Source organism: Chiloscyllium punctatum, chromosome 6, assembly GCF_047496795.1.
Source record: "Chiloscyllium punctatum isolate Juve2018m chromosome 6, sChiPun1.3, whole genome shotgun sequence".
Taxonomy (NCBI): Eukaryota; Metazoa; Chordata; class Chondrichthyes; order Orectolobiformes; family Hemiscylliidae; genus Chiloscyllium; species Chiloscyllium punctatum.
This window is the reverse complement of record NC_092744.1, coordinates 60935224-60949555: the sequence shown is the minus strand read 5'-3', so window position 1 is coordinate 60949555 and position 14332 is coordinate 60935224. Positions and strand designations below refer to the sequence as shown.

At 41.0% G+C, this 14332-nt stretch overlaps 1 protein-coding gene across 3 annotated transcripts in view; it reads left to right on the top strand.

The window, feature by feature from the left end:
- Positions 1-1685: 1685 nt before the first annotated feature.
- Positions 1686-14332, top strand: part of LOC140479001 (guanylate cyclase soluble subunit beta-2-like) — a 72940-nt gene continuing 60293 nt past the window's right edge. For 2 of the 3 annotated variants that reach the window (XM_072572754.1, XM_072572753.1), the window contains exons 1-4: positions 1686-1926; positions 2796-2869; positions 3709-3803; positions 10386-10546. In XM_072572754.1, the coding sequence (XP_072428855.1) occupies positions 1858-1926; positions 2796-2869; positions 3709-3803; positions 10386-10546 (399 nt within the window). In that variant the 5' untranslated portion in view covers positions 1686-1857. The other variant, XM_072572755.1, reaches the window with a different exon arrangement.

Sequence of the window (14332 nt, the reverse complement as noted above, 5' to 3'; positions counted from 1 at the left end):
GCAGAAAGTACAACTGTTCACAGGTGGCACTCTATAGGATGGCATTCATTTCCCATTTTCGGGCCAGTTTTAGCGTATTGCGCCCATAGGTTTTATCAAATTTGAGAAGATTTGTAGCTCAGGTCGAGGTCCTGGATGTAGGTTTGCTTGCTGAGCTGGAAAGTTCATTTTCAGATGGTTCATCACCATATTGGGTAACATCTTCAGTGAGCCTCCAGACGAAGCACTGCTGATGTTTCCTGCTTTATATTTATATATTTGGGTTTCCTTGGGTTGGTGATATCATTTCCTGTTGTGATGACATTTCCTGTTCTTTTTCTCAGGGGGTGGTAGATGGGGTCTGACTCGATGTGTTTGATGATAGAGTTATGGTTGGAATGCCATGCTTCTAGGAATCGACATGCATGTTCTGTTTGGCTTGTCCTGGGATGGATGTGATGTCCCAGTCGAAATGGTGTCCTTCCTTATCTGTATGTAAGGATACTAGTGATGTAGTGTTTGTTACAATTCTTGCACGATATTTTGTAAATTGGACAAACAGGCAGAAAACTAGCTACCAGGATACGTGAACATCAACTAGCCACAAAATGACATGGCCCTCTCTCACTAGTTTCCTCGAGTACTGCAAATGGAATTTAGGACTAAATTAGATAGAGAGTTGGAAAGACAGAATTGAGAGTTGGACAGAAGAAGAGAACAGAAAAACAGGTTGTTAAACATGTACATTTAATCTAAAATCTCCAATAATGCTGAAAGTTTAGAGGAATGAGACTCCTCATGCCATAGAAGTTGTTTGGCAATAATTAAGATTTTAAACGTCACTAAATGGGTATTTACATAATAGTGTGGGTAAACCACAACCTCTTCTGTTGCGTTTAGTCTCTGTCAACAAAGTAAGCACAAGAATTTCAACCAATTTATTGAAAAGGGGAAACAGTGTGGTGCAGTCATTTCGCAGCTTTTCAGGAGCAGGGCACCTCAGACAGCTGCTTGTTTTCTGCATGCAACTGGACATGTGTGATTGTGAAAGTCGTGGGCCAGTCACCATGGTGAATAAAACTAGCTCGCGAAAAGATGTCCCTCACCCTACCCCCCCACCCCAAAGAAATGGGAACAGTAAATGTGAAAGGAACATGCTGCGGCAGGTTTTGTTGAAATACCTACAGATGTGCCAAATTGGGAAGTTGCTGTCCCAAATCCTCAACTCCTTCACGTGCGCTGTATGGAACCTCATCAGAAGAATGACAATTGAAGGATATGGAACACAGCAAGTCGCTGCACATATTCAGTAGCTCTTTATTAAACTGGCCAGGGGGAAAAAGAGATTCTCTTAATTCCAATTAAATATTCTTAAAAACGTTTTAAGCTTTAACTGCTGCTAAACATTGTGATGTTTCACAAATGTGGAATCTTACCCGTTCGGATTTGGAAATTTAAAAGTTTTTTTTTCGCTTTTGTTCTTCATAATCCCATCTTTACTTCCCTCTTTTTTTTGTTTCACTCAAACTCTCCCCGTTTGGGGAGGGGGGAGGGGGTGCGATGCAATACTGTATATTCCGTTTCACTGAGTTGCTCTTAAACAATTCTCAGAGTGCCAGTCATTAAAGCAGTAAATAGTTATTTCCTCTGTTCGCACAAGCCCGGCTCACGCTGTAGAGGGCGCCACGAACTATCGAGTGCACAAGCCCATCCAAAGTATAGGTGGAAGTACAACAGTAACGAGCGGGAACTGCCAAATCCGCCCCCCAACCCCCACCTATCAACTGTGCCTGTCAATGTTTCTCGGCTTGGTAGTCTCCGATGAACAGCTATTGGAAACTGTCGTGTATTGTATCACGATTGAGATGTGACTTTTAAATGAAGAAGCGTGTCAATATAATTTACCAAACTGGCTGGACTCGAGTCTCAGACCCTTCATTGAGGATGGTAAGTGATGATATGTCAGTGATAAATTTGAGAGCTCAGTCATTGTCATAGGACCGCAGTGGTCAGTTCCAATAATTTGCATTTATAGTATCGATCAGTGATGGAGTGCCTGTACTTAGTCGAATTGTACCAACTGCGCTGCCGACATCAACACACTTCCGTGACATTGGCAATTTGGGGAAAGCGACTGTTATTCAAAGTATATTAAAGCGCCTGTAAGCATATAGGTCAAACCGCAGTATGTTTGTCTGCAGTGTGTTACATTTGTGTCATGCTTGGCTTATACAGCGCAACGATGCACTTGGGAGAAAGATTTACATATCTCACGCAGCCACCCGTGACGCTATGAATGCAAATTACTGACTCCAATTTTACAGTCCCAGAAACAAATACACAATAGGTGCGTGGGGGAAAAAAACTGCACTAAAATGGCGAGCCGAACATCTTTAAGGAGAAAAAAATGAACATTAATGTTCTTCTTGCTATAAGCTTTTTGATTGTATATTGCAAGATCAAAGTGGGCAAATTCCAGTTTGAGTGTAATTACAAGACTAGTACAGTAGGCAGCTGGAAGATGTAGTACATGCAAAATTGAATGTTACCCTAGTGGTCTCAAAGCATTCAAGTCTTTCCCACGATGTAAGTCAGAGTACACCGTGAGTTACGTTCAAAATTTCAGTATATTTAACATGAGGACGTTGGAGTGCTGATGCTGAAAAACATAGGGGTTCCGGGTGTGTGGTTTCCTGTGCGTTAAAAATGCTGAGTTTGATAAGAATGTTTTAAAGGAGAGTCGGAGATGTAACTGAAATGTCCTTTGAAAAAAATGTAACCAGAACTTTAATACTGTTTCTGATTTCTTTTCGTAGTATGGATTTATTAACACATGTTTGAAGTCTTTGATTATAGAAAAATTCGGAGAAGAAACATGGGAGAAACTGAGGTAATTTCTAGCATTTCCCCTCATCCATAAGAGTGACTGGAGCAGTGAACATCCGCGCACATGGGAACGGGAATAAACTCAGGTTCCCTTGGCAGGTATTAGGGCTCAGACATGGACTCAGCATTAGACCCCAATGCAGAATCAAGGCTCTTTATAGACATCTTTACACTGCAACATTTTAAAATGAAATATCAGTCCACATCAACAGAATCAATGAAACATTCTATGTTCACCAGATTTCTGGTTATGGTTTATGCGCGTGTACTTATAATTTACAGTTACGATTTCTAAATGGACCAGCTCTACATGTACATGTAACCGCTTAAATCGATTAGACTCTTATTTATGGTCGACATGTTTAAATTGTAGGTTACAGGTTGTGCTTACATTTATTAGATCCAATGGATGATTTACCTTGTTTTAAAGACATAGCATCCGCTCCCCATTGTAAAACAAAACTTAAAAATAAATCTATTTGGTACATTGGGTTTCACATTGATATAAATGTTTGATAGGAGGAGATTAATAAATTAAGGTAATTCTGTTTTTGTTTTAATTGATTACTTTTTAAAGGCATGTGCAACTGTGATTTATTATGTTTGGGCGAGATTCTAGCCGCAGCCTGGTATTTGCATGCTGTGCAGAAAGCAGCTGGGAAGGTTACAATTTAAAGCACCAGCTGGCGGCGCTCTTCAATGGCTTGGCAGCTGCACAACCAAGTGCCTAGTGTCAACATTTAAAATACAATAACAATTATGAGAGATTGATCTATCTTCATAAGCACTTACAGCGATTTAATACGATTTCGTGTTTTAAATCAAGTATGAATATTTCAACAGAATCGCTGCTGAAGCCCCAGACACTTTTATGACATTTAAAGTATATGCGGATGATAATACAATGCGACTTGTGGAAGAAGCATGCAAGTTGTTAGGTGGGTTTTCATGTTATTATTATCAGTACTAATACATTGCATTTCTAATTTCGTTGTTGCATTCAAATTACTACTGAATGTAACCCACCATTTGCAGAGCTTGCTCCTAAAATCTAGAGATCTCAGTGCTGAGAGTACAGCCTCTGGTCTCATTCAAGGTTTGTAATGCACCCAAGAGTTTGACTTGAGCTCAGGAGCATTTTAGGTCTGTAATTTGGCACTGCAAAGGATTTATAAGCAGTCAGAAGTACTGAGAATGCACTGAGGTTGGACTGTGTTTTGATTAACATTCTTATCCTCACAATCTATTTTCATTCTGTAAAGTCTCTCATTCACACTAAAAATGCAAGATTGTAAAAATTAGTTTAGTTTAGCTTTTTTCTTTGTCTCTTTTAATTCCTCTCTTGGTCCAATACTTCTTTACGTCATTCTATTTTTCTTGCTGTATCTGACTTGTCATTAAATTCACACATTCTAATTTAGTTTTCCTTCTCATGCCTTGTATGTTAATTTCACAAAATTTCAACCTTATTGGTGAAGCAGATATTAAGTTGCTTTCACCTGTTCTGGAGATCTCCCCTCAACAACTTCCCACCTCCAACCCTTCACAGCCCACTTCTACCTTCTTCCCAAAATCCACAAACAGGAAAGACCTATTGTTTCAGCCTGTTCCTACTCTAATAAATTTACTTCTTATCTTTGCTCTTATTTTATCTTCTTTCATTCAGTCTCTTTACATTTATATTTGCGATTCTTCCAATGCCTTTATACCACTGCCATAATTTCCAGCTTCCAAGCTTTGACTGCTTCATCATCACCTTGGATGTGCAATTCTTCCAAACATCCAATCCCTTCTTCTTCCTTTAAAGGTGTTCTGAACTGTCTTCAATCCCCCTACCCTCCTTCAGCTGGCTGAGCTAACTCTCACTTTGAACAAAATCTCTCTTATCTAATTTTCTCCACATCATAGTTGTGGTCATGGTTACCCACAACAGTCCCAGTAATGCCTGTTTCCTTGTGGGGTTTATTCCTTGGTTCAGAACTACTTGGTCCCCTCCAACATGTTTCTCTACAGTACGTTGATGACAACATTGGTGTGCTTCCTTCTCTTGTACAGAAATGGAAAAGTTAAACAATTCTGCTTCTAATTTCCACCCTTCCCTGACCATCACCTAACTCTTCCCATCCTTTTCTCTCCGTTTCCATTTCCGGTTGACCACCAATATTCATGACAAACTCATTGACATTTCTTTTATTCGGTGATCACTCAGGTTAAGTATGATTGTCCTCCATACGATTATCTATTTGTGGGTCTTCAGATGGCTGAACAGGCCAATCCAGGATCCACAGATTCTATTGCAGTGTGGGCAATGGTGGGCAGTAATGTGGTTGGAGGTGGTGGTGTTTGGGCCTTCCCAATGTTCTGTCTCTCCTTGTGCAAGAGTTGCTTCTGTCCCACAGTGTGCTGAAGATCTTTTCTATGGTGCATGGCTCCTTGCTGGATCATGTTTCTCCAGTGATTCCAGTTTATAGCCATGTCCTTCCAGCTGTTGATGTTGATCTGGAATTTCTTGAGGTTGGACCAGATGTTATCTCTGAAGCATTCCTTTTGGACACCAGGGGATGAGGACCTTCCTTTAGCTGGGAGTACATGATCTGTTTTGGGAGGCATGAGTTAGGCATCAGGATATCATGGGTGGTCCATAAGAGTTGCTTTTGAATTATGGTGGTGTTGGTACTGGCTATGTTGGCCTCCTCCAAGACACTGGTGTTAGTGTTCATGTTTTCCCAGGTGACCTGCAGCATTTTTCATAGGGATCTGTGGTGGTGTTGTTTCAGTACTTTAAGGTGTCCACTGTAGGTAGTTCACTTTTCAGCTCCATACAGCAGTGTGGGAAGGACAACTGGCTTTGTAGACCAGAAATTTGTACTGGGCCTGGTCATGATCTTGAAATACCCTTCTTCCAAGTTGGACATAGGCTCCACTGGCACAGCTCAGACAGTTGACATCTACAACTATTGTGACTACCCTTGCTCATACCCTTGTTCTTGTAGGGATTGTATTCCATTCTCCTGGTTTCTCTGTCTCCATCACATCTGTTTCAGTGCTACGTCCATCCACAAGAGTGCCTGACTTGTCTTCCTTTTTCCTCAGTTGGGGATTCTGCCTCATTGTGGTAGACAGGACTACCTCTTGTCCAAACATTTCACACATTTGTTCCCTCATATCTTCCTCTTTCTCCCAGATTAGTGATAGGTTTTATCCCCTTGTAGTCACTTTATCCCCAAGCAGCCCTCAGATTTAAAGGAGCATCTGATGCCACCATGAAATGTATCTTCCTCTTCCCTCCACTGTCAGCACTGTGCAGAGAATGTTCTCTTCTTGATACCCTGGTCCATCACTCCTTTATGCCACTGCCCCCCACCCATGTCACCTTCCCATGCAACCTCAGAAGGTGCAACAGTTGCCCTTTCACTTGCTTCCTCCTCACTGTCAAATATTCCAAACACACCTTCCAGATGAATCAGTGGTTTACTTGTAGTTTGTTCAATCTAGTTTACTATATTTACTGCTCACAATGTGTTCTCCACTACGTTGGCGAAACCAGATGCAGACGGGGTAACTTCTTTGCAGAATGCCTCCGCTCTGACCTTAATAGTGACCCCAATCTTCCAGTTGCTTGCCATCTCAATGCACTATCTTGCTCTCATGTGGATGTTTCCATCTCAGTTCTGGACGCTACAGCATTCCAATGAAGTCCTATGCAAGCCGGAGGTACTTTACTTGTTTTCACCTTAGACATTTTACAGCCTTCAGGACTCAACGTTAGTTTCAACAACTTCACAGAATAAAGACTATCATCTATTTTTATTGCACCCTTTAGCACCACAGTGCCACACAAACACTTTGTTCTCAGCAAAATCGACTTACTGTCCACTAATGACACCTACTGTTAATACCTATTTTGCATTCATATTGTTGCTCTCCTCCCAATAGCGCTTTCTTTGTTTATGGGTCTGAGCATCCCCGCCATCTGATCCACTGTTTCCTGATCTCCCTTTGTCAACCACCATTTTCCAGCCCACTTCAGTTCTGAACAAGAGTCAAATTGGACTCAAAACTCTCTCTCTCCACAGATGTTCCCAGCCCTGCTGAGTTTCTCCAGCACTTTCTCTTTTTTATTTCAAATCTCCTGCAAAAAAATGTCAATGAGTTTGTCATGAATATTGGTGGTCAACCAGAAATGGAAACAGAGAGAAAAGGATGGGAAGCGTCAGGTGATGGTCAGGGAAGGGTGGAAATTGGAAGCAGAATTGTTCACTTATAATTAAATTGTGTGCTTGATTCACTCATAACACAGATTACTGGCTTTCCAGTTTGCAACGTTGTCAGCTTATACTGTCAACAGTGTGCCATGCAAAAGTTGTAAAAACCTAAATGTGCTGGTCAGGTACATTGAACAATGCCATTTACATAAACCACAGGAAATTAAACAATGAAATCATGATGAGTCAAGTCCGATAACCCAAATGTCCATTTGTGGCAAAATTGTCAATCATACCAGTAAGCAGAATAGGAAATCCAATAGAAAGATGTTCATTATTAACAGACATTCTGGACCGGTGACTCCAGATTAGCTGAATTTGTACGTACAAATTCATGTGACCATGTCTAACAATTGAAGGGAGTTGGTCTACACTAGAGTGCGAAATGACAGACAAGTGCAGCATGGCTGCAAGATGATCTTGACCACATCCTGAATGAGTATGCACCAAGACACATTTTGAATGTGGTTGAAGCCGAATAATATTGATGTTTTTTACCAACCTGCTCTTTAATTTTTAAAGATGAAACATGTAATGGGGGAAAACAAAGCAAAGAATATTTCATTGCCATGGGCTGCATCAATATGGGTGGTACAGACATAGATGGCTGCAGCTTCTTGTGAGATGATAGTCCAAGAAAACATATTACTTTGTGAATGATAACACACTATCCATGCATTATGAGGCTAACAAAACCACATGGATGATTTTCAGGATTTTTGAGACATTACTCAGGAAAGTGGACCACTGTATCAATTGAAGTAAAGGGAGATTCTCACCTTATTGACTCTGAAAATTCTGATGATTACCACCCGCTTACCTGTGTATTTTCCTAGCTGAAGCCACAAAGACTGAAAAGATGCTCTATGATCCCACCCTGCAGCACAGACAAGGAAACCATAATTGACTGCATTGATAACATAGTGGACAATATCATACCCTACCAAAGACAACATGCCAAGCAGAAAATGATTAATGCATTTTTCCAGCAATAATTACCAATGTTAATCAATGGCTTTTACTGCACAACATCAGGCCATTGTAAGGTGTGAACAAATTGAAAAATAAAGATCACTTTCATGTATTTACTACTTCACTGTGATTGTTTCCATTCATAGAGCACATTTGTAGTAAAATCAAATTTGCTTGACATGAATTTGTTACCAGTCTTCCTGCAATTTGAATTTTGTGATTTCACACAATCACAGTATTGTTATGGAGCAGAAGGAGACCATTTAGCTGATTTTGTCTACACTGACTCTCTCAATGATGATTCTGACTTAGCACTATTATCTTGTCTTTCCTCCATATCACTGCGTGTTGTTTCTATTTAACTTATCATGTAATTCCCTCTTGAATGATTCAATTGAACTTGCCTCTTCTGTATTTCTGGGAAATGGATTTCAGACTCAAACTTGCTGTTTTGAAAAGTTTTTGCACATTGCATTTGTTTCTTTCCAATTCACTTCTCAGTAGTGTCCACTTGTTCCTGATCCTTTTATGAGTGGGAGCAGATTCTTCCTATCAACTCTATCTGGACACCTCATGGCTTTGAAAACTTTGATCAAATCTCTGCTTAGCCTTCTCTTCTCCAATGTTAAGAGTCCCAACTTCCCCAAACTATCTTCATAATTGCAATTTCTGATGGCTGGAACCAGTTTGGAAACATCTTCTGTACACTTTCCAATGCATTCACATCCTTCCTCATGTGTGGCCCAGAACTGTATACAATTTTCCAGCTGTTTCTAACAAGTAAATTATACAGCTTTGGCATAGCTTTCTTGCTCCATATCCATATTACTAAAGTACATGATATGCAGTATACTTTATTGATTAGTCTCTCAGCTATTCTGACCCCTTTAATGAATTATGTGCATGAACACCCAGGACTCTCTGCTTCGGCACACCCTTTAAAGTAGAACTCTCTATTTTATCTTGTCTGTCCATGTTCTTTGCATCACCATACACTTCCAGCATTGAACTTCACCTGATGCTAATCTTCCCACTTCAAAAACGTATTTATGTCCTTAAATAGTTTTATACTCTTGCTATAGTTTACCCCCGATTCTTCCAAATTTTATATCATCCAAAACTTGGAAATTGACTCCTGCACATTATGACATAGATGATTAATGTAATTCAGAAAAAACAAGGGTCCCATTATTAATGGCTGAGGATTCGACTGCAAATTATCTTATAGGCTGAAAAATATCCATTAAACTTTACCCTGTTTCCTGTTACTCGGCCAATTTTGTACCCACATTGCTACTAACTCTTGTATTCCATGAACTACAATTTTGCCCACAGGTCTTTATGCATCCCTCTCTTGAATGCCTTTGGAAATCCATATTCATCACATTGACTGCATTACTCTGATCAAACCTCATTGTCGCCTCTTAAAAAACTCTGGCAAGTCAATTAAACACAATTTTCCCTTAAGGATTCATACTGACACTTCCTAATCAACCCACATTTTTCCATATGACTATTAATTCTAGCCTAAATAATTGTTTCTGGAAGTTTTCCACCAGTGAAGTTAAACTGAATGGTCTGTAATTGCTGAGCTTAACTTTACAAATGTTCTTGAATGAAGTTGTAATGTTTGCAAATCTCCAGTCTTCCACACCTCCCCTGAGTTTTAGGAAGAATGAAAGATTATAGATGATGCAATTTCCATTCTCTCTACCTTCAATATTCTCAGATACATCTCAACTGATCCTGGTGCTTTGTCAATTTTAAGCATTGATACTTTATCAATGAATTCCTCCTTATCAATTCAGTACATTAGTTAAAGCTAATTAAGAAACTTGCAGTGAGCAGTAGTTTAAGAATTAAAGACATTGACTAAATGTTTCACATTACTGAATTATTGTCAAACCTAAAACATCCATTTTTCATTCATACATTGTTCTTTGACAATCTCTTTTTGTACAACTATTGATGATACTGTCCTCAGCCACCTTACCCCTTCCCTTTTAGGCTTCCTTTTTGAACATCTAACTCTTGCTGCCCCTCTCCAGTTTACAAAATCTTTTCACAGGTCATGCTTCTAACTCACCTTTTAGTCGCCTTTTGAAACTCTCCCAGCATGTTCTTTAAAAAAAGAGTTCCTTTATTTTGCTTATTCACCCACCTCACACATTGATTAAATTCCTTGAGACATTTTCAGCATGAAAGTTACTATGTAAAACCAAGTTGTTGCTGGAAATCTGTAATTGTTCAATCCAGGTAATATGTCTTTCTTGTGACCTCCAGATGTGGAGCCAGCTATGGTGTTACAACAATTTGGAGAGTATTTTTTTGAGTTTTGCAAGAGATCTGGATATGATCACATGCTTCGTACTCTGGGAGGTAACCTGATGGAGTTCATTGAGAACCTTGATGCGTTACACAGTTACCTGTCATTATCCTATCAGGTAAGTTCAAATTAGTTTGCTGAGAGTCAAGGGTTCTGTTGAATAATCTAAAACTTTTTATATTATCTTAAGTTAATAATTTATCAGAATTTTAACAACCTATATTTAGCTGTAGATTCAGCTTTGCATTTAAGAATAATAGTAAACATTGGCACTGCATGAGTAGATGCATTTGCAAACAAGCACTAAAATATCAGTAACATTGTGAATGCAATTTCTATTACAATATGCAAATAATTTTTATTTTAGAATGCCATAATAAAGGCATTTGATTTGAATCTCCACTATGCTTATAATTACCACGATGCAGCCTATATACTCTCTTATTGCTCTAAAAGTATGGGGAGGAAGCTAGTGTACCTTTGTGTAAATGGGTTCCAAGGTGATATGCTGGATTCGTGGATGGATTACAGTGCCTACAGAGACCAGCACTTCTACTGAGTCCATGTTGGCAGATCAGTTTATGTTGGCCAATAGAAGACTGGAACCAAATAAATATTCTTTTCCAGATTCAACTATTCTATAACTCAGGTGGGCAGATTCTGTATATCCTAGTGAACTATTAATTAGTGCTTAACTAGTGTGGATTACTGTTGGGAATTAGGGGGTGGGGAAAGAAAAACTAATTGAAGAGCTGTGACTTTTCACCCTTGGCTGTACATAATGTTGTAATGCAATATTTTAATAATTGGGATGATACTTGCAAAACAAAAAACATGAACCAAAAAGAAAAAGCAGAAAAGTTTGAGAAGGCTCAGCATTAATGGGTAGCATTAATACAATAAGAAACAGCTAAAATTTCAGGTTGATAATTTTATATCAGAACTGGGAGAAGTTAGAAATGGCTGGGGTATTTGGGGAAAGTACATAAAGAAAATCTGTGACAGAGAAGATAACAGGAGATGTAGATGACTAAAGTGTTGACCTGACAGGACCAAAGGGAATTGTGATGCAGTAGCAAAATAGGCAAAAGATGTGTCCGAGTATTCCCCAACAGGGTGTTCCCCAATCCAAATGTTCCCCAACAGAAAACCCTGAATGAATCAGGACATACAGAACCTGCTAAAAACCAGGTGTGATCAGGAGACCCACTCAAATATAAGGAATCCAAGTATGATCTTTGCAGAGGCATTAAGACAGCCAAGGACCAATACCGATCCAAACTAGAGACCCCGACAGACACCCGGTGACTATGACAAGGACTGAATGACATCACAAGCTCTAAAAACAGACAGTGCATGATAGCAGGTGATGACACCTTCCTCTCATATCATCTCAACACCTTCTACGCTTGCTTTGAACAGAATTTCAGCAGAGAGGTAACACCTATTCCGACAAGTCTTGACAAACCTATCCCAACAGTCACTGCATCAGAGGTCAGATCAGTTTTCCTTCATGTGAATCCATGGAAAGCAATTAGACCAGACAGAGTACCAGGCCGTGCACTCAGAGCATGCACAGATCAACTGGCAGAGGTCTTCTTCGACATCTACAACCTTTCCCTGCAGCAGGCCACTGTCTCTGCCTGTTTCAAGGAGGTTGACACCATCCCTGTGCCTAAGAAGGCTCATGCAGCATGTCTCAATGACTACCACCCATTGGCCCTAACTTCAGTGGTCATGAAATGCTTTGAAAGGCTGGTCATGGCATTAATGAACTCCACCCTCCCCACTACTCTTGACCCACTCCAATTTGCCTATTGGACCAACCAATTCATATCAGATGCCATATCACTTGCCCTTCACTCCTCCCTAGAATATCTTGATACCAAGAACAGCTATGTAAGAATTGACTCATTGACTATAGTTCAGCCTTCAACACTATTATCCGCCTGAGACTGATTATAAACTGAGTGATCTCGGACGAAGGCCCACTCTTTGCAACTGGATCCTCAGTTTCCCAACCCACAGGCCACAATCAGTGAAGATTAGGGACAATATTTCATCCTCACTAACACTCAACACTGGAGCCCCCCAGGGGTGTGTACTCAGCCCCCTACTGTGCTCACTGTATACCCATGAGTGCAGACTAATGCCACCTACAAATTTGCTGATGACACCGCCATAGTCGGTCAAATCTCAGATGGCAATGAAACAGACGACAGACGGGAGGTGGAAGACCTGGAAAAATGATGCACTGAGAACAACCGGCAAAACCAGGGAACTATTAGTGACTTTCAGTGGGATGTTACTCATGGCCCCCTACACATTAACAGCACAGAGGTGGAATGAGTGGAGAGTGTCAAACTCCTGGGAGTGGTCATCCACAACAAGCTTTCTTAGACTCTTCATGTGGATGCACTGGTTGCAAAGGCCCAACAATGTCCCTTCTTCCTCAGACAGCTGAGGAAATTTGGCATGGTGGTGAATACCTTTGCCAACTTTTATAGGTGCTCGATGGAGAGCATTCTGTCTGGATGTATCACTACCTGGTATGGCAACTGTACCATTCAAGATCGGAGACAGTTACAGAGAGTGGTGAACTCGGCCCGGAGAATCACAAAGACCAACCTCCCATCTATAGGATCCATCTACCAGGCCCTCTGTCAAGGAGAGGCTGCCAGCATTCTCAATGATCCATCCCACCCTGGCAATGTTTTTCTACAACCTCTACCATCGGGGAGAAGGTACAGAAGCCTGAACACACGCACCAGCCAGTTTCATAACGGTTTCTACCCTACTGTTGTGAGAACACTGAATAGACTCACAAACTCTTAACATGTGTCTGCACCTGTGTTTTTGTTTTTGCCAGTGTTTACCTATTATTTACTATCTATGCTATTTAACACTGTGATCTGCCTGTATTGCTTGCAAGACAAAACTGTGCATCGGTATATGTGACAACAAATTCAATTCAACTCAATTCAATCGAGGTGATTCACTGCTCTCAGACAGTGAGAACAAGAGAAAAACTGGAATAACCACTAAAAAAAGAAAATAATAGGAGGGACAGGGTTGGGGCAAAGGTTATGATCCAAAATTGTTGAATTCAGTATTATCTGTGGAAGACCATAAACTACGTAGTTGAATGATGAGGTGTTTTATTTGAAGTTATGTTGAGTATCACTGGATATGTCAGTATCAGAGCAAGTTAGAGAATTAAAATGGCAGCCCAGAGTCAAACATGCAGACTGTGCGAACCTGTTCTGGAATGCAGTCAACCAATCCGTGACTTGTCTTCCAGATTTAGAGGAGACAACATTTTGAACAGTGGATAGGATATACTACATTGAAAGAATTGGTACTACACAACCTGCCGACCACCATACCTACTTACCAACACAGCCACCTATCACACTACCTGTCTGCCACATCACCCACCTGCCACATCACCCACCCGCCACATCACCCACCTGCTACATCACCCACCTGCCACATCACCCACCTGCCACATCACCCACCTGCCACTTCACCCCCCTGCCACTTCACCCACCTGCCATATTACCCACCTGCCACGTCACCCACCTGCCATATTACACATCTGCCACATCACCCACCTGCCACATCACCCACCTGCCACTTCACCCACCAGCCACATCGCCCACCTGCTACATCACCCACCTGCTACACCAGCCCCCAGCCACATCGCCCACCTGCCACCTCACCCACTTACTACATCACCCACCTGCTACATCACCCACCTGTCACATCATCCACCTGCCACTTCACCCAACTGCCACATCACCCACCTGCCACTTCACCCACCCACCACATCACCCACCTGCCACGTCACCCACCTGTCACTTCACCCACCTGCCACTTCACCCCCTGCCACTTTACCCCTGCC